The sequence below is a fragment of the Triturus cristatus genome, chromosome 1_2 (assembly GCF_964204655.1).
Source record: "Triturus cristatus chromosome 1_2, aTriCri1.1, whole genome shotgun sequence".
Taxonomy (NCBI): domain Eukaryota; kingdom Metazoa; phylum Chordata; class Amphibia; order Caudata; family Salamandridae; genus Triturus; species Triturus cristatus.
In genome coordinates this window covers 146,397,136-146,422,780 of record NC_140580.1, presented here as the reverse complement: position 1 = coordinate 146,422,780, position 25,645 = coordinate 146,397,136, and the positions used below count along the sequence as shown (strand labels likewise).

Sequence of the window (25,645 nt, the reverse complement as noted above, 5' to 3'; positions counted from 1 at the left end):
GGTGTCCTGAATTTGCAGGGGCACCCTGACACTTAGAAAAAGCACCCTGCCTTCAGGATTGCAAAAGCCTGCTATAGGGGTGACTTATAAGTGCAGTGACCCTAGATTTAGGAAACCTATATCTCTAGTAAGTGGTGCTAGCACCAGCTGACACAGGCTACAATGGCAGGTCTGTAGTTACAGTTTGAATTGTCTCCCATGGGTGGCATTAATACCTGCTTCAGCCCATGGGGACCTCTGGGGTACCTATGCCCTGGGTGCCTTAGTACCATATACTGGGTACCTCAGTATCCAATCTGGGATGTACTTAAGTACTGAACATCACAATTTAAGGGAGAAAGCAATTTAAGGGAGAAAGTCAAATTAGTCAAAAACAGCTTAGCACCAGGCAAAAAGTATGGGTAACCATAAACGTAGATCCTACTTTCCTAGAGAGCTGAGCACGCCAAAACAGCTGCGGCAAGTCTATTTTCTGTGTTCCGTTTTGGACCTGTAAGGCCCACCCAGGCCTGAGATAACACACCCAGTTTTATCAAGTCCTCTCTCTCTGCATCACATACCATTATTAATGCTTCCTTTGCAGCTTCCTCCTGGTCAGTCATAATGGACCTTGTGCACTTTGAACACTCCTATAGTAAAACAAACGTTTTACTTTGCATCAACAAAGACAGCCACCACCACCCTACCTGTCATGACCACAGTACAGTACCTCTGTGCCCAACTGTCCTCCGAGAGCACCAACCGTCACTTTAACCCCTCCTTAAATCCTAAACTGGCCAATCCTAAGACCCTAACGCCCTGGACTGCACCATCCACCTGTAGCACCCCCTGGAGTGGACATCCTAGGGATGCCACTCCGAGGAACCCTCCAGTGTGTTTGTGTGTGTGTCCTAGTGTACCTCAAGCCCCTTTTCTTGTCCCATCAAGGTGATCTCTCTGTGCCAGTGTCATTGTTTCGTAGACCTTGCCCTATCCCTTTAAGGTGATCTTTTGGTTCCCCTATGCCATCAAGGTTATCTCTTAGTTCCAGTGGGTATTTTTCCAAAGGTCTCTTTCCCCGTCCCATGAAGATGATTTCCCAGTTCCTGTGTATGTGTGAGACCAGTGTCTCTTTCTCTATCCCATCAATGCGATCTCTCCCCAGTGTTTTGCAATTCTAGAATGGGATTCTCTGTGAACAGTCTCTTGTTGTGCTGTACTAGTGCACAGATGTCCATGTCATAGTAATCATGCGCCTAGCTGTCAGTGTTTTCCTGGGCTAGTGTTGGTACCTTGTGTCTCTCGGTTCCAGTATATGACTTCACCATTACAGTTTCCCCCACCAATTTCTTGGTGTTTCAGTGTGCAGAATGTGAACTCTCTGTCGTGTTAGTCTCATCAAGTTCTACTGTGAATGTCTCCCTCCATAGTGTGTGTGTGTGTCTTTTTATAGTGTTTCTGTCTTATCATTTCCTCATACCTAGTTGAAAACTGTTCCACCTTTGTAAGAAATGGGGTCTCTAGTTGGCTAAGGTATGCACCCTGTCCAAGTAGGGACCATCCCTCTAGTCAGGGTAAGTAAGTTACAAACCAAAGATAGCCCGTGCGCACCTTGATAGCTTGGCACAGAGCAGTCAGGCAATGTATAAAGTATTTGTACATGAACACACAGTTACACAGTGAAAACACCACAAAAGTACTCCACACAAGTTTAGAAAAATAGCCAATATTTATCTGAATAAAACAAGACCAAAACAACAAAAATCCATCATACACAAATCACGATATTAATTTTTTAATGTTAAATAAAGTTATAGCTCCTAGAAAGCGATAGCTCCAACTGGAGCTACCTAGTTTGCGCTTGACCGGGACAAAAACATAAGTTTGTTCCAATCGCGATGGACAGTGGGACAGGAGTTACGCAGACCCCGGTACAGTACCTTGGATGTGTCAAAAATCAAAGATGTTGCGGGGGGGGGGGGGGGGTGAGGTATAGCGAAAACAGGTGATGTGTTAATTCATTTCTGCTGTGCAGGGTCGTTGGCACATTGGCGCTCAGGGACGGTGTGTTGCGCAAAGGAGATAATGCGTCACTGTAGTAAGTGAGGCGTTGGTTCCTTGAGGAAGTGCAGAGTTGTTGAGCCGCTAATGCCCGGGGACGATGCGTTGTGCGGGGGAGGTGATGCGTCGGATGCAGGTACGATACCTTGATTACTTACTGCTTTGCGGTGTTGATGATGAGATCAGTGCCCAGTGCCCAGGGATGATGCTTTGCGCACGGTAGGAAATGCATCGCTTTAAGCGAGGCATTGGTTCCTATGGCGGTGCCGCGTCGAATGTCAAGCGTCGATGCGGTGATTCCACGGCGTCGATACAAGCTCTACTGCGGTACTATTACCTTTTGGGCTGCCTTCTATCACAACCAGAGTTTCAGCTGCCGTGAGGGGAACGGCATAACGGCAACAAGACTCCCTGCTCCCGCCGTGAGGGAAACGGTACCGGGTAGCGAAGGGACTACACTTCCCAGAGTTCCCTGTAAGGCGCCTTCTACCAGCATCATCAGAGGGCGCCGGAGGTCCATTTAACCAGCAGTGACCTCTCGCAGCGCGGGACGCTCTACTGCGGTACTATTACCTTTTGGGCTGCCTTCTATCACAACCAGAGTTTCAGCTGCCGTGAGGGGAACGGCATAACGGCAACCAGACTCCCTGCTCCCGCCGTGAGGGAAACGGTACCAGGTAGCGAAGGGACTACACTTCCCAGAGTTCCCTGCAAGGCGCCTTCTACCAGCATCATCAGAGGGCGCCGGAGGTCCATTTAACCAGCAGTGACCTCTCGCAGCGCGGGACGCTCTACTGCGGTACTATTACCTTTTGGGCTGCCTTCTATCACAACCAGAGTTTCAGCTGCCGTGAGGGGAACGGCATAACGGCAACAAGACTCCCTGCTCCCGCCGTGAGGGAAACGGTACCGGGTAGCGAAGGGACTACACTTCCCAGAGTTCCCTGCAAGGCGCCTTCTACCAGCATCATCAGAGGGCGCCGGAGGTCCATTTAACCAGCAGTGACCTCTCGCAGCGCGGGACGCACGCGGGCGTGCCCGGGCAAAGCCCGGGCCAAGGGCGGGCCCCTCCGCGCCCGTCAAAGCCCGTCGAAGACTGGACTGGGCCTCCCCTCTAACGCCTTAAGATGGGTAAGCGTAAGCTCATGGGGGACGCTGATAAAGGGGGTTTAAAAGCGAAAATACCTAGACAATCCCCCTCTATTATTTCTTATTTGACCTCTGCTGTGGGTGCTTTGAATAAAGAAATCGCTAATGCTGAAAAAGAGCTAGGATTGGACACAGATGTTGTGCCCAGAGTTGGGCTGGCGGATCTGGTTGCGGCTCCCATCCCTTTGGAACCCGAGGTAGTGATCATTGCCCCAGATTTACCTCAGGATGTTCCAGTACTTGTTCTGGACAACCTGGGTGACCAGACCAGCCCACAGAGACATCATAGCCCCTTGTGTCCAGGGGTCCCTAGGGTTGGGCCGGCTGATGTAAAACGGTCACAAAAGAAAAATCCAGTAAAGCGTGGCAAAGGACCTAAGGCTGGCCCAAGTAGTACTTTCCCAGGAATTGATGTTTCTATCCAGCAGTCCTTACGGCTTCTAATTGAGGATATTTTTAGCACAAGATTTGAATCCATGCTGTCCTCCATTGCAAAGGATATTATTGACACTATGAACTGCTGTGTCGCTGACCTTAAAAAAAAGTGTGATCATTTACACTCCATTTTGGATTCCCGCTTAAAAGACAATCTCTGTCCGCCGTCTACTAACACTAGCGATGCGACACCAGTAGTGACTGGATCAGTTACCAGAGGGTCTATTCAAACATGTGTCCAGTCGAATTCATCGGGGCCGGGTGGTCATATGAATTTGGAGGGTAGGATGGTTCCTTCCCCTATTATAAGGCAAAATGTATCCGTAGCCCCTCATGGCGCCGTTCCAATGCAACCTAGAGGATTGGGTCCTGTAACATGGGAGAGCCCTGTGTCATACAATAGTTCTACCTCTAATAACTCTAACAGGATTGATCTCCCCCCTGAAGCTACCCCTCTTGTCGCGGTCCTTGTTGGGGTTCCCTCCCTTGACCACACCGTGACCACACCGTTCAGGAATCTACAGATGGTTTGTTACGTAAAACAAGAAATTGGTGTAACCACTATTGTACGGGCCCGCATGATATTTCAGACCACATTATTATGGCTAGACGATTGTTGTGGGTGGGCAACCAACCTAAAAATATTGTAGGGGACTGCATAATTGTAAATTTTAACAAACCTGACCTAGCAGATAGGTTGTTTTGGGATACTTCTGCCCTTAATTCAGAAGGTATAAGGGCTGTACCATTGGGCTATTTTTACCCTCCCCCAAATCTGGGGGTGACCTCTAGCAGGCCACATGCTAATATCAAGTTTTATCCACCCCAGTATTGGTATAGAAATAGATCGGGAGGAGTTGGTTCTCTATCCTCTAATACTATAACTGCCCAGTCAGGGGGTGAGGAGGTGGGCCTGCCACTGACCAATAGATTTTCTCCCTTAAACACGTTGGACTCAAATGATTGACTCTTTGAACCTGACACCACACCGTCTTGAACCTGACACCACACCGTCTCCCTCTGTTTCCAATGATGTGGAGGGTCTAGGCCTCGTGAATAATAATTGCCTATCTGTTACCCCTGCACAATTAATATGGAACGAGATGTAATTTTGCCTCCTTCTGCTCCCAATGATTTGGAGGGATTAGGCTTGGAGAGTATCAACTGCCTATCTGTTAGCCCCCGTCCAATTAATTTGGAATTAGACATTGGCGTGGTAAATGCCCCAATTTGTAGAGCTGTTAGCTGGAATATTGCGGGCTTAAGAAGTAAAAGAGATAACCCTCAGTGGCTAGCGTTTTAAAAACTTTTTGATATAATCGCCATCCAGGAATCTTGGGATAAGGAGGAGAATTTCTGGGTGGATGGTTTCAGTTCCTTTTTTCTCCCAGCTCAAGCCACCGTAGCCGGTAGAGCAAAAGGTGGGCTTTTGTTACTTTTATCTCTAAATATACAGGGACCTATTAATAGGATTCATGTAGATTCTTTCAACTGTTTGGCAATTGAAATCTGCTCTACCTCTCAACCTAAGATACTTTTGGTGAACTTTTATAATTCTGGGGAAGTTAATTTTAGGCATCAACACTTGATTAATTTGAATTTGTTTTTAGAAAAATATAGGGCTTCGCAAACTACTGCGTTCTATGTCGTACTCATGGGCGATTTTAATATTCATCCTTGCCAACAAAATTGCCTCATTGTCGATGATCTTGGCCATAATTATGCCTCATCGCCCCATTTTGAACACACTGGGGAGGGGGAGGCCTTAGAGTCCCTCCTGTCTGATGCTGATCTTTTTGAACCGGGCTTCGCTAATAAGCTTGAGCGGTGCCCGACTTTCAAATCCAATACTAAAAAGATACCATTATTGATTACTTTTTTCTGTCTCCAGGGCTATTGGATAAAGTTGTTTTTTTACAATGCAAGAGAATCGCCATTTAGCGACCATAACCCTGTCATTCTGGAACTTAATATATGTTGCAGTTCACGATCTAGTGACAAGACCCAAACTGCACCTTGTTTTGTATCCACCTGTGACCAAGGGAGACGGCTTAGGTGGCCTAAGGTGATCCCGGATATCTTTTTTAACGAACTTCGCACGAAATGCGAGGGGCACTTTTCAATCTGCGATAACCCATTGAGTTCAAAAGATGAAATATTTAGAGCTTTCGAGGGTATTTGTAAACAAATTGCCAGTGATATCACAGTCAAACATATACCGAGACCAGCACATGGCCCTAAGTGGTTTGACAGCAACTGCTCTCTCGCCCATTGCCTATTAATCGAAGCGCTGAAAACAAAACCTCGAGATAGATCCCTGATAGCGGTCCTACGCAACCAGTATAAGTTGGCAACTTATAAGCGGAAATCCGAGATCAAGGCTGAGGCGTGGCACGCGTTGCTATCTGTAGACGGCATCAGGGATAGCTCAAAATTTTGGGGGATTATCAATACTCCTTTTTTCTCCGGTTTGGACAATGAAATTCAGGACTGCCACATCACTGAGGATCAATGGTTGTCTCATTTTGAGGCAATATACGCCTCTCCTGAGAATTTGGATCTCTGCCCGAGCGTCCCATTTGTTGAGTCACGAACTACACTTGTGTTCTGCGAAACAGATGTGGAGAAAGCTATAAGAGAATCTATCAGTGACAAGGCTCCTGGCCCTGATTTAGTCCCGGCTGATGTATTTAAATCAAACCCTAAATTTTGGGCGAAGATCCTGGCCAAAGTTTTTAACGTCTCTGGCTCCCTAGGGTTCCCCGCATCATGGTCCTGTTCTACAATGATTCCAATTTTTAAGAAAGGCCAGAGAGGGGACCCGCGGTGCTACAGACCTATATCCTTGATCGATTCTTCCGTGAAGATTTTAGGCAAAGTAATTTTAATGAAAATTTCTGACTGGGCTGTTGATAAGAACATTATTTCAGACCTACAATATGGTTTTAGAAAAAACAGAAGTACCATTGATCAGTGCCTTAACCTGTCATTATTAATCAACAAATATACTGTGGCGAAGGAAGGCTGTATTAGACTGGCTTTCATGGACTTATCCTCAGCTTTTGACCTGGTTAACAGGTCTAAGCTGTGGACTATTCTGTTAGAAAAAGGTCTTGATCCTACCCTGGTGCATTTTTTGTCCGATCTTCACCAGGATCTCTCCGCCTCGGTCAGAATTTCACGGGATGGAAAATGTACAAGTTCTTTTAGATCTGCCCGTGGTGTTCGGCAAGGGTGTATTTTGGCACCAGTTCTTTTTACCCTTTATATTAATGACCTAGACAGATCACTCTTATCAGCAACCCCGGATATTCCGCGTGTAGGAGACTATTCCATCCCGGTCCTCCTATACGCGGACGACGCGGTCCTTATTTCCCGCACTGCGGTTGCTCTACAGCGGCTACTGGATGCGTTTGGGGCCCACATGAAATCGTTGGACCTAGTTGTGAATAATAGTAAGTCTCATACCTTGTCAATTGGTGGTAAAACAAGAAAACCCCACCCCTTTTTTTGTAATGGCCAAGAGGTGACCTCGGTCTCCTCTTTTACTTACTTTGGGGTAGTCTTCGATGAGAAGTTTTCCTGGATCCCGCAGCAGAAAATTAAAAAGAATTCTGTCACACGTTCTGCTATAGGACTTATGGGGTTTGCCAAACGCCTGGGGGCAAGACCAATTAAGAGCATACTGAAAATATATAGCGCCAAGTGCGTCGCAATTGCAACTTATGGTTCTGCGATCTGGGGCTATAAGGATCAACCAGGCATTCAAATAGCCGAAAATAAATTCTTACGCAGTCCTTTATCAGTTCCACAATCAACACCAGTCTTTTCTATACACCAGGAACTTGGAATTGGTTACATCTCAGACACTTTGAGCCTAGCGCCGTTACTCTGCTGGCTCAAAGTGTGGTTAAATTCTGAATTAACTTTGAACCATAAAATCCTAAGTGACTGTGTACGTTTGGACAACTCTAATAAAATTAAGTGGCTGACCTATGTTAAAAGCGAGCTAACTAAGCTGGGACGGTCTGAGCTATTTGAATCCCCCGAAAAGATACGGAAGGAGGATGTTATATGGGTAAAAAATAATTAAAAAAAAACATTTCTAACAAAAACTAACATCTGTATCGAACCCTATTTGATATTAGTTAATATCCCATACCATCGCTGGCTTTTAACTAGGTTCCGTTTTAATCTAGTTCCATTCCTGCTAGGCGATTTCCAGGAGTGGAGTAACCCAGAGTCTTCAACACCCTGCAAATGTGATAATTTTTCTACCCAGAATACCCTTCATTTCATGATGTTTTGTCCCTTTTATTCCACTATGGGGAATAAGTACTTAATTCCAATTTTGAAAGGGAAGGGCTTTATTCAGGTTAGACCAGCATTACTTTACCTGCAGTTACTAAGTACACCATGGGATATTTTTAACATTGCCAGCTTTCTGGCCTCAGCTACACGTTCTAAAAAGATGAGAAATAGATTTCCGCTTTCTGACTGTTTGGATTTTTAAAGGTTATATTGTAATTTTAGTTTTGTATTTTTGTATGCTCGGCACATTGCACATAGTACTTTCCTTGGTCCTGTTTTTGCTTGACGCTTTGCACTCAGTACATCCTATGACTGTACTGTTTGATATGTTCGCACTTTAATCTGTATGCGACATTTGCACTATGCATTAAGCACTTTATGTATCATGTGATAGGTATTGTGCATAATTTCCCTTAGAACTCGCTCATATCTCGTATTTTTATGCTTAGAAATGCACTGTTTTTATCCCTGAAATTCTGTTTTTAAGTGTTTAGTAATTCACCATGAGTTGGTTGACGATACCCTGTATTTTTATTTGTAATTGTACTATATGATTGCTTGAATTGTTTACTTTTATGACATTAATTTGTCGAATAAAGTATTTGAACTGAACTGATACAAGCTCTGCTTTGGAGCGGTGCATCGTGGACTTCGGTGAAGCGGTGCTCAAGACCCATGCAGCTGTGATTGTTCAGAGGTGCTGCGGCAAAGTCGGGGCTTGTTTTTTAAGTCGCAGTTGTTGTGTCGAGCAAGGACCACGGCTTCGGAGCAGGCAGTGGCAATGCATTGGTTCCGAAGTGACGCCTGGAATCGGTTCAGTGGTTTCTTTTTGTAAGCACAAAACCCACTTCCAATGGCCCAGAACTGGAATTAGCACCACTTGTCAGAGTAGGGCTCTCAGCAGAGGCACCCAGGTGCTGCAAATGAAGTCTTTGATGCTCTGAGACTTCCAACAGGAGGCAAGCTCAAATGAAGCCCTTGGGGAAACTTTAGACAGCAGGACATAGAGAGCAAAGTCCAGTCCTCTCACTTCCAATACAGAGGCATTAGGCCAACACAGTAAAGCAAACAGCAAAGTGCTGCCCCTCCTGGCAGCATAACAGCTCTTATTCCTGGAAAATGGCCTCAGTCGAGAAGTGTTCTCAGTATATGAAAGGGAGAAGTAGAGACACCTCAAAGAAAGGTCCCTGAAGTGCACTCGCCCCTGCTCTTCCTTGCAATGGATCCAGACACTCTACAGGAGGGTAGGCAGCTCTTTGTGTGGGGACAGGCACATCCCTGTTTAGGTGTAAGTGTCAACTCCTCCCACCACTCAAGCTCAGGAAGACCCATCAGCCGGGTGATGGATCATCAGGATATGCAGGGCAGACCTCAGCTTCCTTTATGTGACTGTCCAGAATGAATGCACAAATCCTAGCTGTCACCCTGACCCAGACATGTATTCAGAGACAGGCAGAGGCACAGAGTGGTTAAATTAAGAAAATGCCAACTTTCTAAAAGTGGAACTTTCAGACCTGCAGTTTAAAAACCAACTTCACTAAAATATGTTTTTCTAAGTTGAGTCCAGAGACACCAAACTCTAATTTTCTTTCTGCCCCTAATGGAAAATTACACTTGAAAGATGTTTCAAGGCACTCCCCTTGCTAACCTATGGGAGAGACAAGCCTTGTAGTGAAAAACAAATTTAGTATTTTTTTTACTACCAGGACATGTAAAACCCACAAGTACATGTCCTACCTTTTAAATACACTGCACCCTGCCACTGGGGCTACCTAAGGCCTACCTTAGGGTTGCCTTACATGTAGTGAAAGAGACGGTTTGGGCTTGGCAAGTAGGTGCACTTGCCAGGCCGAAATGGCATTTTAAACCTGCACACACAGGCTCTGCAGTGGCAGGCCTGAAACATGTTTTCAGGGCCACTCTTGAGGGTGGCACAATCAGTGCTGCAGGCCCACTAGTAGCATTTGATTTAAAGACCCTGGGCACACCTGGTGCACTATACTAGGGACTTATTAGTAAATCGAATATGCCAATCATGGAGAAACCATTTCCATCCTATTTTAGTCACAGAGCGCATGCACTTTGGCACTGGTCAGCTGTGGCAAAGTGCCCAGAGTTCTAAAACCTGCAAAAAGAAGGTCAAAAAAAGAGGAGGAAGAAGGCAAAAAGTATTGTGATAACCCCTGCAAAAAGGGCCAGGTCCAACAACTTTGAATTAATATTGGGTCAATATTAATGATAAACATTATGATGATAATGATATAGACTTAAAGGCCGCTGTCAAGTGCTATACTGGTTGCAAAATACCCTTCAGCTGTACTTAACCTGACAATTTTCCTGGCAGCCCATACATCGGCTATTTGGGGTACTGCACGTAGCCAGAAGACTGAATCCTGTAGAAAATAAAATTGGCCTTGGCAAGCATTTCCCTTCACATTATTTAGATTATTTTTCATTTTAAAATTATTTTCAGAGCTTCCTGAGTAAAATGTATTTGAAAAATAAAGCATGCCATTTATAACGATTGAAAACATTGAATTCAATATACAGTTTTGAAATGCCATAAGATGTGTATGTGCTCTTCCTTCAGTATATTGAATTATTTTTTGTTTTTGTTTTTTTAATAATACTTTACAAACAAACCTTGGCAAAGCCAATATCTCTTATAGGCGAGACCTTGTTGGCTTTGTTAATGCTTGTTTTAGTTAGAAGTGCGTGAGAGAACTTCTGTTCGACCACACACCCTCAGCCCCACTGTCTCCATGTGTGGGATCTATGAACATCGCTTTGGTGGGGGCCTTCTCTATCCACCGGATCAGATTTCTCCATGTGTCACAGGAAGAACTGTTCGTTCTTCTAGAAACACAAACTTGCCTTGTATCCTCTCTAGATGTTCTCAGTGGGAGCTCATTCCTTGCACTACAGATTGGAGTAAACCTCGTAAAACACGTGACCAGTGTCCTCATTACTCGGATGGTGACCTTGGTTCACTAGGAATTGTCCTTTCTTAAGACACTTGCACAACCATGGTCTGTCCTGACATAATGTTGTCCTCAGACTTGAGATTTACTAAACTTTGCCTTATGTATGAATTCTATAACCCAATTCAAACTCCTTTGTGCTACGTGGACTCTACTAGCAGCTTCATTTTATGGCATTTTTTAATAGGTTTCCTTTGCACTTTATTATTTGTTTTCCATCACTTACAAAGTGAAAAAGTATTGCCAACAGTAGAAATCAAAGACATGACTGCAACCAATCAGTTCTACTCCCCGTGCCTCTCAACAAAACTGACCACACCTCCATTTCATGATCTGTGCACAAGTTCTGAAGCTCAGATATCTAGTCCCTGAAGCCAGTAATTTGCAACAGTAATTGGCAAAGCCAATAGTTCTTCTCTGTCAGGCAAGAGCAGATTCCAGTGAAAACCCCCGAATAGTTGAGCTACGTTTACCAGAAATGTACTTGGTGAAACCCCTGATGTGACTGGCGAGCAGCTTCTATAGATCACCGAACCTTTGGTACAAAAAAAGTATTGCACGGAAAACAAGCACTGGCAAAGCTAATTGATTGCGACAATAAGACTTTTCGGCTCTGCCTATGTTTTGTAGCCATGCTGTGATGCAACACGGCTGACATGGTAGACATTTGAAAAGTATGGTAAGTGCCCTCAGGGAACTGCTTTATATCCAATAACTGGAGTAATCCACATTTAATCAAAACTTTAGGCAAGTTGATTGCAGAGATTGAATTTAGTCTATTTCATAAGTTCATCTTTGTACGTCTTTTTTCACATGGTCTCAAAAATGTACATCTTCAAATGAAGCAGGAATTATAATTCAGCTGGTGAGTCTCGATGCATTTCAGGCTCGTGGGAGCCCTTCATCAGGGGAATATTCAACACCTAAACAAATGAAGCGAGAAAGGGTCTGGGTTACAAAGTAACTGTGGAAAAATCCTTTAAATCAGATGTGTAACAGAATTTCAGAATGTAGATCGATGTTTTCAGAAAGCCCGTGAACCCGACATGGGAATTCCCATTCGAAAAGAGCCTGTTGTTAACCTAAATAGTGAACGTAAATTTTGGTGTTGCACAAAAAGTCGAGAAAAGTGAAGAAAACATGCTAAATTAAGTCATGCTAAAAGCAGTTGATGCGATATCACCGTGCTCACATTCCTTACTGAAACATGCATGGAAACAACCGTGACAGTGCAAATAAAAATAATGAATATAAAAATGAGTTTGAATAGGTGAGGGGTTGTGCTGAGTGAGCAAAGGAATGTGAAAAGAATTAACATAAGTTGTGCGGGATAAACAAACAGTACTCAAGTGCCGGGAGTGTGGAACATTTTCTTGCCGATATTAGTAGGATCGTGAGCAGCACAGAGTGAGAGGTTATATTGAGTGCGCAAGCCGATGTAAAAAGAATTGAACATTTAGTCATGCAGGGTAAACAAACAATGCTCAAGTGCTGGTAGTGCCACTGTAAACCGTAGCGGAATGTCTCTTACCGATGTTAGATGGGTTGTGAACGCTGAAGGATTTTACCGGGACGAGTGTGAAGAAATTTAAAACAAACCCGTTGTTGTGCTAGATATCACTACCTACCTTTCTCAATCTCATTCTATCCTCTTTCCTTATCTCATTCCCTCTCACCCTATCACCTTCTTTCTATTCTATGACATACCCTCCCATTCTCTCCACTAAAAATATGATGTCATGGAATGTTCGTGCATTCTAGCCTTTGAGACACCCTTTGTCAATGTTGTTCTTCCCACCTGCGAGTGGGCCTTATTATTGTTATCCTATTCATTCAATCTAATTTAAGAGTAACTTTGACTCTGTGTCTCAACAATTTGGCTACGAGGATCACTTAAGGCCCACCGCGATTTAGGAGAAGACATTCTACTAATTATCTACTTCAAAGCAAGTTCCATCGTAAATTAATTTGTCAACGAGGAATTCTTGAAATTCAAGTTCTATCATCGGAAGATAAAAAGGTATTTAAAAGCTGCGTGTATATGTGTTACATTCTGCGCACTGTTGTACCTTTTCTTCACGAGTTGGCAGTTGAAAGTTCGTCGTTGGGCTTGCCGTTAAACTGTTATGCGCGAGAGCAGCTGACAATTTGACACATGCACAGATGAAAGCGTGAAGTAACGCTTCCAGCTGATTCCGATTGACTGCTGTCAGGCACCATACTGACGCCGCACGTTGCACGCTCAACGCGCGGCCATCTTTGATTGTCTTTCTAACAGAAAACCATCGCATTACACGGAACGCTTTACTTGTGGCACTGGTACGGAATAAATATAACTTAAACAGCTTCAAAAGGATAACAAAAATTGTGTTAAACTTTAATACAGACATATTGCAAACAGACTTATGAATGATTTTAAAATTAAAAGAGAAAGTGAGGAAGGCAAATCTAATATGGCACAAAGCAATACTACTTGTCTTCCAGCGTTTTTCTTAAATGAAGCAGGAAAACCACCCATGCGCCAGAAAAGTTGGCACATTGTCTTTGAAAATTATTTAGTGGCCATAGACGGAAAAGATTATAGCGCAGAAAGGAAAAAAGCAATAATGTTTGGGTTGTTAAGCAATGCTGGCCAAGAAATATTTGACAGTCTACCAGAATTTGAGCATCCTCCAGGGCAATTCATTCAAATGAATGAATACCAAGAAGCAGTAAAACGCATGGAGAAGCAATTTTCGGAAGAACCAAATATTATGGTGGGCAGACATGAATTTGCAAACAATTGAAACCCTCAACATTGCAGCGTTGAGGGTTCTTGCAACTAAATGTGAATTCAATGAAATGGTGGACACATATATTAGAGACCAGTTCGTTTTCCATTGCTATACAAAAAAAATCCAGGAATGATTACTGGCTTGCAGGAATCCAACCTTGCAAGAAGTTGTTGACAGTGCTAAGGGAATCGAACGTTCGTTAATTTAATCCATTGAATTATCTAAAGAAAGTACAAATACCACTAATGTTTTTGCTTTACAGGAAAAGAAAAGGTACAAACAAAAATATGAATTCAAGAACAAAGGAGGCAGAAACAAAGAAGGTAAAATTTACAGTTGTTATAGATGTGGTTCAAAAAACCATTAGCTGATTTTCAAGGATGTCCAGGACTTGGCAAAAGATGTGCAAAGTGTAAGAAAGTGGGACATTTCACATCTTCTTGTAAAAATGTAAAAAGTAATTTTAAAGGTAATGTAAAAGTTAATGCACTAGAGGAATTTGATGAAGAAATATGTTCTAACATTGTTCTTTCTATTGATGCACCTGAGGACGGAATTAGAGCACCCTTGGGTAGTGTGCTGATTGGTGATGTAGAGTTACAAATAATGGCTGACTCTGGATCACCAATTACCATAATATCAGATAAAACATTTGATACTCTCTGGGAAAATTGTATTTTAAAAGAGACTGATGTTAATCCCAAAGCCTTTGGCGATTTTGAAATTGAAATGGTTGGATTTTTTGAAGATTCATTAAATTTCAAAAGCAGAGAAATATATGCAAAAATGTATGTAGCCAGGAAAGGACGTAATATTGTAGGCTGGAAGGACTTAGCCAAACTAGGTGTTATACTTAAACCTGGTTCAGATGAACCTATAGTCCTGGATGACAATTATTGTGGCAGTATTAGTACTAAAGAAAAACCACTTAACACTTGAAGCTGTTCTGGAAATGAACAAAGAATTTTTTGAAGACCACATTGGTTGTGTCAATGGATTTAAGCACAAAATCAAATTGAAAGAAGGTTCTATTCCCATTTCGCACAAAGTTAGACCAGTACCTTTATCTGTTAGGAAAGAACTCAAGGTATTACTCAATAAATTATGTGATGATGGGGTAATAGAAGAAACTGATTCATCTGAATGGGTTTCGGCCAAAGTTGTAACTAAAAAAAAAATAGCGAGATGAGGTTGTGTGCCGACTTGAGGTCTCTCAACAAAAATATCGTTGTGGATTGCCATCCCTTACCTAAAATTCAGGAGATTTTGGTACCCACAACTGGTTCTAAAATATTTTCTTTGATTGACCTTAGGTCGGCATACCATCAAGTCAAACTAGCGGAGGTGTCAAAAGATCTCACTACATTTGTGACTCCATTTGGAGCATACAGATTTGTGAGACTACCCTTCGGACTCGCTTCAGCCGCGAGTGTCTTTCAAAAATGATGGACATCATTTTTAAAGATATAAAGGGTGTTGAAAAGTTCCAGGATGACATACTAGTGCATGCGCCTAACATGAATGAACATAACAAAGTTTTGTGTAAAGTTCTTAATATACTAAAAGAAAAAGGTATGATAGTTACAAAAAACAAATGTAAATTTGCTCAGGACAAAATTGATTATCTTGGTCACCAACTTACTGCAGAAGGAATTAGACCCAAAATGATTTGGTTCAAGCAATAAGAAAACCACCTTGCCCTGTTGACAAAGACTCATTAAAATCATTTATGGGTCTCTGTGAGTATTACTCGAGGTTCATTGAGGGGTATGCTGAAAAAGTTGAACCTTTAAGAAAACTGTTGCGCAAGGAAGAAAAATATGTGTTTGAAAAGGGTCAGATTTGTGCATTTGAACAGGTAAAAGAACTATATTGTGTGCTCCAACTTTATTTCCTTACGACCCTGACAAGAGAAATATCATTACTGTTGATGCCAGTGCCGTTGGTATTGGAGCAGTGTTTAGTCAAAAGAAAAAAAATGAGGAATATACTATTGGCTTCATTTCTAGACGTCTCAAACAGCTGAACTGGCCTATAGCACCATTGAGATGGAGACTCTTGCATGTGTTTGGGCTGTAGAAAAACTCAAAACATATTTGTGGGGTAAAGAATTTGAGATCATAACTGACCATAAACCACTAACATTTATGATGGATGGCTGTGGGAGAGGCAACAATAAAGCATCTTCTAGACTGGTCAGATTGATCGCTAAACTACAGGAATATAATTTCAAGGTAAAATACATCCCTGGAAAATTAAATTCAAGGGCAGACTTTCTCTCAAGAATGCCAGTTGCCGACAGTGAAGAGGAAGTTACAGAGGATGTTGAGTGCGTAGTTGCTCCCATTGACGCTACTGTTATAAGTTCTGGAACCATCACTGAAACTGAATGGATTGAAAGTCTCAAAAATGACAGTACCTTGCAAAAAGTGATGGAATTTGTATTACCAAATGGCCCCCAATTTGAAATCTAGACAGTGATTTGAAAAGTTATCACCAAGTTTCTGATGAAATTACAATTAAAAATGGTTAATTGATGAGACATGATTTATTTATTCCACCACCCAAACTCAGGAAAAGACTGATCTGTATTGCTCTTAAGGGTCATCCTGGATCAACAGCCACTAAGCGCATTCTCAAAGAATATTATTGGTGGCCTGGAATAAATTCTGAAGTCAACAACCATGTAGATTTCTGTGAAGAGTGTTTAAGGGCAGATAAGCATTGGAAAGTGGGCAAAAATGAAATGCAGTTTATTGAGATACCCAAAGGTCCATGGTCTAAAATTGCTATTGATTTTTCAGGACCATTTATTTGTTTGAAAGACAATTGTAAGTTTCTTGTAGTGTTATCTGAATATTACTCCAAGTGGATTCACTATGAATTTGTTCCTACGATAACTACTGATATTGTCATTGAATGTTTGAACAACATTTGTACACTTGAGGGCCAACCTAAAATTTTAGTGTCTGATAATGGGACCCAATTGGTTTTGTCAAAAATGTGCAATTATTTAAAGTTGTTAGGAATTAAGCAAGAAAAAACACCATTGTACAACCCATCTTCAAATGGTCAAGTAGAACGAGTAAATAGATTCCTCAAAGAGGGTGTTCAACTGGCCATTGCATCACATTTACCTGTTGAAAAATATATTCAGGAAAAAGTCTTTAGTTATAACAACACAGTAAATAAAATTACAGGACAAACACAATTTTTTCTCATGAGATGAAGGAAAAGAAATACCATGTTGACACCTAAGTTTAAGAATTGGTATCAAGACAAGGTTAAAAGTACTAGGATTGATGATACTGAAGTTAACGTGCATCAGAAAATTGTTGATAGACCAGTATTGACCAAGGCATATCATGATGTAGCGAACAAAACAAAGTCCATGACTTTCAAAAAGGGAGACTTTGTGATAATTAAAAAGCCGATTAAAGTACAGAAGGGAGAGTCTACATTCACCAAACCGTACAGAATCGAAAATGTGTCTAAAGGTTCCGTTTTCCTTGGTGCAAAGGGTTGGTGGAGTAAAAGTGATGTAGTAAGACTACTGGGCAAGAAGAAATTTTATTTGAAAAAGTACATTCTGATTCTGTCACGGATGTTGAATACTGGAACAATATTGATATCGATGTTGCTCCCAATTCTAATAAGGATTTCAGTAACAAATTTCAGGAAAAGGTCTCAGCCACTTCTCATTCCACATCTATTCTTGAAAATTTAGAGAACGATTGTGATACTTGTGAACAGGTTGTTCATCCTAGAAGTCTGAGACAATCTGAAGGTTCCATATCTACTGATACAAATTCCTTCAGTGAAGATGTTTTAACTGGTACTTCTCATTGTGATCGTGATTTACGTGATAGAAGAATAGTCAAACAACCGAAGCACTTTGATGACTTTGTATTGTATTAAATTTACTGTTTTCCCTTTATGATTAGGGAGATGTTGTGCTAGATATCACTACCTACCTTTCTCAATCTCACTCTATCCTCTTTCCTTATCTCATTCTCTCGCACCCTATCACCTTCTTTCTATTCTATGACGTATTCTATGACGTACCCTCCCATTCTCTCCACTATAAATATGATGTAATGGAATGTTCGTGCATTCCAGCCTTTGAGACACCCTTTGTCAGTGTCGTTCTTCCCACCTGCGAGTGGGCCTTATTATTGTTATCTTATTCATTAAATCTAATTTAAGAGTAACTTTGACTCCGTGTCTCAACACCCGTGCGTATGTTTGGGAGCTCTGTGACTAGTCAAATATTTGCCCGTGTGTTCATGTAGAGACCCACGTGTGGACAAAATGGGTCTGAATGGAGGTATGTGTAAATCCTTTTGAATTTTAGGCAACATAGTGAAAGATGGAGATCTTGGATTTTCTTGAAGTAAATATCTTCTGTCGTTTTCAGTGATGGTTCCTCTCAGGACAGCTGATTTGAGAAGAATTTCCAGGGTATGTGTGAATTTGTTGGTGGGATTTGTTCCAAGTCTCATGTAAGTTGTAAGATCACATTCATGTTCTTTGGCACTTTGAAAGTAATATGCGGAGTCTATGACTACTATGGCTCCTCCTTTATCTGCCATTGTGCTTTTGATGATGTTGTTGTTGTTGGCAAGGCTAGTCAAAATCCAATGCTCCTTTGTGGTTAAATTGTAATGTTTGGACTTTTTGCACTTGTGTAGATCCGACTGGTGGTGTTTAATGATGGTTTCAAACAAATCAAGAATTTTGGGGCTGACGGGGGCCATACAAAAGCTCTTTGGTCATAGCCCTTTCAATGTACCTTCGTCATCTGTCGAATCGATGTTCAACTGTGTTTGAGAAGAAATGCTTAAGACGCAGTGTGCACGTGAACTTGGAAAAGCTCACATCAATTTCCAGTGGGTTAGGGTGCAAAGTTGGGACTAAGGAAGTACCTTTTCTCAAGACTTTCATTTCAGTTTTACTCAGTTGGTATGAGGAGATGTTAATAACCAACTCGTTTTCATTCATGTTTTCTGACTCCTTGTGATTCACTTCTGGGCAGTCTGGTCGCTGCTGGGTTCTTGATTCGTTCTAGCTCAGCCTTGTTCGTCGTCTTGAAGCGGGCCTTGTCCTAAAAAAGGCCCCTGTGGGGTAGGTTGTCTGATGGTTGATGGTATAGGTGCCTTTAGTGTAGGCATGGTAAAACTGATGTGACCTGTGTCCCTTCTAGATGTGGAATCACTGTCAGTGGATGTTGTTTCTGTGTCGGATGTTTTGTGAGGAGGTCTTTTCAGCCATGACTCAGTACTTTAGGTAAACAGACACCACTGCAGCTAATGAAAGCAGTTGTACATTTCATATATAGTAAAATGGCAGGCGGTGTGGATATATATAATGAAAGAATCTCAGTGCATCATCGTTGAAATAGAGGGTAAAGAAGGAGAACCAACAAAAAGTGTGTACAATGCAAAAAGCGTATCGTTCCAGGTCAGAAACTGTCCTTCAATAGAGTCTCACGCCCCTGGCGGGTCCAAGGGTGGGATATAAGGGGGAGGGGCGAGGAGTGAGTGGACCAGAGTTAAACTAAAGGGAGAAGCTCAGGCAGATAGCTGGAGAACTTTAAGTCTAGGTGGCGTAAGGCAAGTGTATTCCAGACAGAAGAAATATTGTAGGAGAGGTTGCCTAATATGGTTAAACGTCCCTCTGTGTAGGCTATTTTGTGGGAGTACGATTCCATGGGCAGAACTTGCCACAGGCGTGTGAACTGCTCCTTTTTAGAGAACTAAAAGCTCTCTTCCGCGTGCGCTGCTTTCCAGCCAAAAATATGCTTCCCCCTTGCGCGGTACTCTTTCCTACCCTCCTATATCTTCTGTTGCTTTTCCCACCTCTCTCAGCTTTTATTTTCCTTTTTAGGTCAAGCCTACCAGACAGTTCAGCTGTCGTGGTGCTAAAGTTATATTGTGGATTTACCAAGAACGGAGAGGAGATTGCAGCCTCCCCTTTGCTTACCATTGGTTGGCTTTACCATCCCTCTCATATGCCTAATTCGTATTTGATGGCTTGCCTTCCCCACCTTGTCTGTCCCTCCCCTGGGGGAATGGCACTTTACTTATGTCTTTCCACTGCTCACTTTCAGGGAACTACTTTTTCTTTTTGATTAAGCACCTCATGAGTGAGCAAATGTTTTCCATCTCTCTCCCCCTTGTGTGCTTCTCCTCCTGCCAAATACCCACCCTCCGTATTGCTCTCTCCTATGTGTACAGCTTGACCTCTCGTGCTTCTCTCCCTCAACTCCTCTGCATTCTGTGTTGCTCTCTCCCTCTTGCCCAGTCTCTCCCGCCCTGTGTTTCTCTTTCCCTTGACTGCTGCTTGCTCTCTCTTTAATTTTGATACTTCAATTATTCACGAAATCTAAAAGGTCACCCGCTCGTTTTATTTCAACAATAGTATTTTTTAGTGCAGGATGCACTTCTTGAAGAGGGAGGCCGTAGTGCAATGTGTCAATCTATAATGAAGAAACGGAAATGAGATTGGAAAATAGAGAATAAGAATAACAAGCATTTCGAATGCAATAGGTCTCGCATTACACAAGTTAAAGCTATTAGTATTGTAAATGACAGTGCCTTTTATTTATGTTTTAAAAACGAATCAAAAATAAAAGGCATTGTTATTTGCAATGTCAATAGCTCTAACTCGTGTAAATGCGAGACCTATTACATTGCAACTGCTTGTTCAGTATTGACTGCAGTGTTCGGCCAGATAGCCCTGTGTTTGCCACAGTATGTCCTACAAATGCAAGGCATGTCCCCAAGAAGTGGAGGGTCAACAACAACAAAAATTAACAACCAGCTTGTGCCAACCCAACCCTAATGTGAAATGCCCTCTGGACAAGCAACGTTACCAGAAGAGATGGCTAATGGGGACTTGAACATGCAGGTCAGTAGCAGAGTCATGACTACTTAAACAAGATGTATGTTGGCACTCCGTGGCCGTAAATCTCACCTCTTGTCCATGAAATGATACTTGACTTTCACTCCTTGGCAGCGCTAGGAGCCCTCTGACATCTATCACCTGAGGAGCGAAAGGGAGTCTCTGAATTACTGCCCCCTAATCTGAACTTCTACCTATGCCCCCCCCCCCTTTATTACCCCACCTGCCACCACGATTCTCATCGTGGCAAACACTACACCGAGAAGCAGATCGATTGGGAGTGGGGTAGAGAACGGGGCATGGGTAGAAGTTCAGATTAGGGGGCAGTAATTCAGAGCTGACTTTATTCCAATTAAGTTATGACAACCCAGAAAATGTAGAGGAAAACTCCATGGGTGTGCGCAGGTGGGAGGGGGTTGCACATCCTGCGGGGGCTAATAAAGTTTGTGCATCAGATATTTTTTAAGTCAACTGCTTTAAGTAAATTGAGTTTTTGAGTTTAAGGAGGTGGGTATGGGGGTGGCAGGGTGGGGTCTGAGGGCCGAGAAGGGATTGAAGACAGAATATGCGCCGAGAAGGAAGAGTGTTTCAGATGGAATAAAAGCGTTGGTGAGCGAGCACGCGCCACTTATGGACACTGAGCACCTGTTCCCAAGCGCCCTCGCCTTCGAAGTTTCTGCATTTGAAAAGCAACCAGCCACTGAGTAAGGCTTACACACTGAATGCAGCTCAGCCCCTGCTAAAATAACATGGAAGAAAAAAAACCAGAGCGTGGTGTCCCTGAAGTGGACGCCGCGCTCAACATAAATGTAGAATAAAAATAAAGTGAGCGCAGTGTCCCTAGCGGGCGCCCTGCTCATTAGAGTAATAAAACACATACAATTTAGAGTGATTGCAAGTCACAATCGCATGGGACCCATTATTAGTGCTGAGACTGCGGCGATGTTAAACAACTGATCACCATTGCGTGAATGATAAAAAGAATTGCTCACCCACTAATTGAAGGAGACAGTCTCAAGCCGCAGGCAAACGATCCAGTCCGGATGGGCCGTCCGAGAAGGAGACGGGGCGGTAACAAAAAAGCCTAATTTTCAATCAGAGGCCAGCGTTTAGCATAAATGATGAAGCCAGCCAATGGGAATGATGGGCGGGGCTTTAAGTCCCCTTCTGAAATCTTATCGATTACAATAAGCTTCGCAGAGGGAGGAGTGCATGCGCGCTCCAGCGCTAGGTCTACGAGACCTAAAAATGAACATAATTGAAGTAAAACAAAAATGTAAGCTTCGCAGAGGGAGGAGTGCATGCGCGCTCCAGCGCTAGGTCTACGAGACCTAAAAATGAACATAATTGAAGTAAAACAAAAATGAAGGAGTGAAGAAACCTAATTTAATTTCAAAATAGCAATGCTTCAATCTAACTGAAACAATATGTGTGACGCATCAGAAAGCCTGTCTACATAAATGGGATTTTGTTGTTCTAGGGAAAAGCTTCAGGTTTGATATGGTGCACAGCCTCATGTGTGAAGTGTTAAAAAACTTTGTTCTTGAGAAAAATGGTTGAAAAAATTGCGAGGGATATCAAATAGTAGAATTTCTTGCATTTGTATTTCCACTCTAAAACCTCTTGTTAGGACTGAATACACTGTAATCGAATCTTGTTTCGAACAGGGAGGGATTTCTAAGATGGGTGTCAGGATTGCGTGATGCTGTTTCTTTCAAGAATCTGGTTCATCACGTTTTTGGATGTGTTGGTTGAAAGGTATGTGAGTAAATATTTCAGCAGGAGTTAATGAGGGAGTGGTGACTCTCCTTAGCATTGAGCTCTGAGACCTGAGTGTCATCTCTATAATGATCCTAGATGGGACTTTGGAGTTTAAAAGAGGATGGCTAAATCTGTTGCAGGCCTTTGTTGCTCTGTAGACTTTCTTCTAATAAGGGATTTCAGGATGGCGGACCCCTGGAGGAAGGGATTCTCTTGTAATCATACCGTTCTGGCGCACTCAACTGCATTAGCCCGGATCACGATGCATGTTCTCTGCCAGGTCAACGAGAAGTTGATCGGTTACATTCTTGCTACCACACAAGGAGCAAATGTTATGATACTACTATGTACAAGGCTTCAATGCAGAATGCAAAAAGCATTGACCGAGCCAATAGGTCTGGTGTTGGCCGCCAGTCTTCTGGCAATTCGTTTTGCTTTGTCATGGTTTTTGCAAACCTTTATTGTTTGGGAATATACCAGGCCCTCATCAATCTAAAACAACTTTTGCTACACTGAAGTTAGCTACTTAAAAAGTCAATCAGTCTGGCATTGGCTGCAAACCACTTGCCTTTGAGAAAGAAAGAAAGAAAGAAAGAAAGAAAGAAAGGGAGGGCGAGAGAAAGAAAAGAGAAAAGGAATGAAAGAAAGGAAGACAGAGGGAAGGAAAGAAGGAATATAAAAAAGGCAAGAATGAAAGAAGACGAGAAGTAAAGAGAAAGAAAGAAGGCAAGAATGAAAGAAGAAAAAAAAAAGAAAAAAGGAAACAAACAAAAGAAAGAAAATAGAGGATAACTAAATGGAGCCATAGAAAATGGCCCATTCCTGGTCAAAGTTATAGAAAGAGCAGGATTTGCCCAGATGTCACAATCAGGGCCTGACTAGGAACCCAAAGCAGCCCAGTGAAATTTGTCAGGTCAGCCCCCGTAGAGTGCATAGCGAGTGCAGCAATTGAGCCTGGTGTTTGGGGTGTAGGGTGGGAGGTCAGGCTTGTCCTCTCCCCCCCAATAAAATATGGAAGAAAATGGTGCATTCTATTACACATTTGCCATGATATATTCAATTGTATTAGCTTTTAAGGCATAGTATTGATGACCTTACAGTGCACCAGTTTACGACAATCTTTGTTGGGGCTCTTCAATGATTCAGTGCACTAGGTTACGAAAATCTTTGTTGGGGCACTTCAATGATTTTCTCGCTATCACCCTCCATCATTGCCTCTCATCTCTCCATTGCCCCTTTCTCACATGCATTTTATTTGTTTTATAGCACCTCTCAAACCAGTTTAGGGTGTTGAAGCACTTTACATCACACATGCATACAGAGACAATGAATTATACATGTGTAAATCAGTCTATAGAAAATGTTACATGGGACAAAGGGGACTACAAGGTGTAGGATTCACGTGCCATCCGTACTGGTAGGCACTTTTTAAGAGTACTTGATCAGGAGAAACACAAACTCAGGATTCATAACATAACACAGTAGTTAGGGTTGACATTAATAATACAAATTTATTTCTACCCAAACAAACCTTTTTGAGCAATATCAGGATAATGAAAGACTGTGAAAAAACATAACTTTCTAACCTGTATCATGCAGCTTGCATACAGCTCTTTAATGTCAGTTAATAGCGCATTGTGCTATATTGGGAGTGTAACGTATGAACTGCACAGTAGCAAAAGAATCTCTGTGACAAAAGCAGTAACCCACTGAACTATGCAAATAAAATATTGTTCTTTGATATGCATGGGACACGTTATTTGCAGCAGGCATGTTAACCCTTTGCGCTACCTTAGATGAGTCAAAACTACCACTAAACAAACTCCTGTCTCTCTCCAGGAGGTACTTTAATCACCAGAGTTAACCCAACACTTTTATTGTTGCCGAACAACTGCAGAATATGCAAGGAACTTTGCAGTGTTTTTGAAATGCTGCACTGCTACAAAACCGGCCCTTCATAATAAAACCAGCCTCCTGGGAAAAGCCCGATGCCCGGTACAGCCAGCCAGGCCTTGGTCACAATTCATTGAAGAGAATTCCATAGTTTCTGATTTCCAACCTGGATTATGTCCATGAAAAGGCACTGAATAGAACTTAATCTCTATCTGGGATGACCTTAAAAACACAGAGGACCAGAACGACGTTGTTGCCCTTCTCTTTTTCGACCTTTCTGTGGCATTTGACGCTGTGGATCATTATACTCGTTTAAGGAAGCCAGAATCAGTCCCTCAAAGCTCAGTTATTTCACCCATACTTTTTTCCAACATACATATGGAATCATTACCACGTCTGATCAATGGGTTTATAAGTATGCAGGTGACATGCAGATACTTCTGAAATTGGAAAGCTCAAAGAACATTAAAACATCAAAACTCTTTGATTGCCTCTGAGCTGCTGACATGTCGATGGCACAGAGCCACCTCAAATTGAATGCCTTCTAATTTGATACACTTACCTGTGGCGACTGGTAAACCTACAACGCTCTCTGCGCTTGACCTGATGATCTAGGGTCAGCTTAAAAAATATCTAAGGTAGTTTAAAAACTTTGGCATTACCATGGACGCCAAACTGTCAATCAATACACAAGTGGATAAGGTAGGCAAATCAATATTTTTCACAATGAAAACACTGCCACGCATCTTCCCGCACCCAGGATTCCCACAGAAGGTTCAAGCTACCATCTCTCTTGTCCTGGACTACACTAAGGGTCTGTATTATGACTCAACTTTTTCAACTATTCGAAGACTACAAAGAATTTAGAACACTGTGACTAGACTCCTACATGTAAAGCCACAAGCACACATTTCCCCTGTTTTGAGGACGCTACACTGGTTGCCAGTTGTAAGAAGATCCTCCTTTAAGCTGCTTTGTATTACACACAAAGCAATACATGGCAGAGAGAAAATCAACAAATACATACAACAAAAAGGATCTATGTTTAAGAATGGCTTCCCGTCCTATAATTGTATGTAATGTAATGTAAAAGTATTGTAGAGCGCTGAGTAGGTGCGGAAGGTCATGGGCATCAGTCGGAGAGCCAGGCCTCCAGTTACTTGCGGAATTTTGTGAGCGTGGTGTTGTTCGGATGTCCTAGGGGAAGGTGTTCCCGGTCTTGCTGCGATATAGGAGAATGAGCGGCTTCCTGACCCACTTCTGCGAATACCTACATACAAGAAAAAAAACATGTAGAGAATATCTTTCTCAGCTCAAGCAGCCAAACTATGGAATTCCCTACTCTCAAACACAAGATCCACAGACAGACAACCATCTTCACTTAAGGAGATTAGTCAA

At 42.4% G+C, this 25,645-nt stretch overlaps 1 protein-coding gene across 10 annotated transcripts in view; it reads left to right on the top strand.

The window, feature by feature from the left end:
- The window catches only part of LOC146866977 (caspase-7-like), a 400,007-nt gene that overhangs the window by 21,216 nt on the left and 353,146 nt on the right, over positions 1 to 25,645 (top strand). For 4 of the 10 annotated variants that reach the window (XM_085603337.1, XM_085603338.1, XM_085603342.1 and 1 more), the window contains exon 3: positions 13,953 to 14,013. The exons of 3 other annotated variants lie outside the window; for them this stretch is intronic. In XM_085603337.1, the coding sequence (XP_085459463.1) occupies positions 13,978 to 14,013 (36 nt within the window). In that variant the 5' untranslated portion in view covers positions 13,953 to 13,977. Of the gene's footprint in view, positions 1 to 13,952; positions 14,014 to 18,107; positions 18,152 to 25,645 lie in introns of all 10 variants that reach the window. 3 more of the 10 variants (XM_085603336.1, XM_085603335.1, XM_085603343.1) reach the window with 1 other exon arrangement.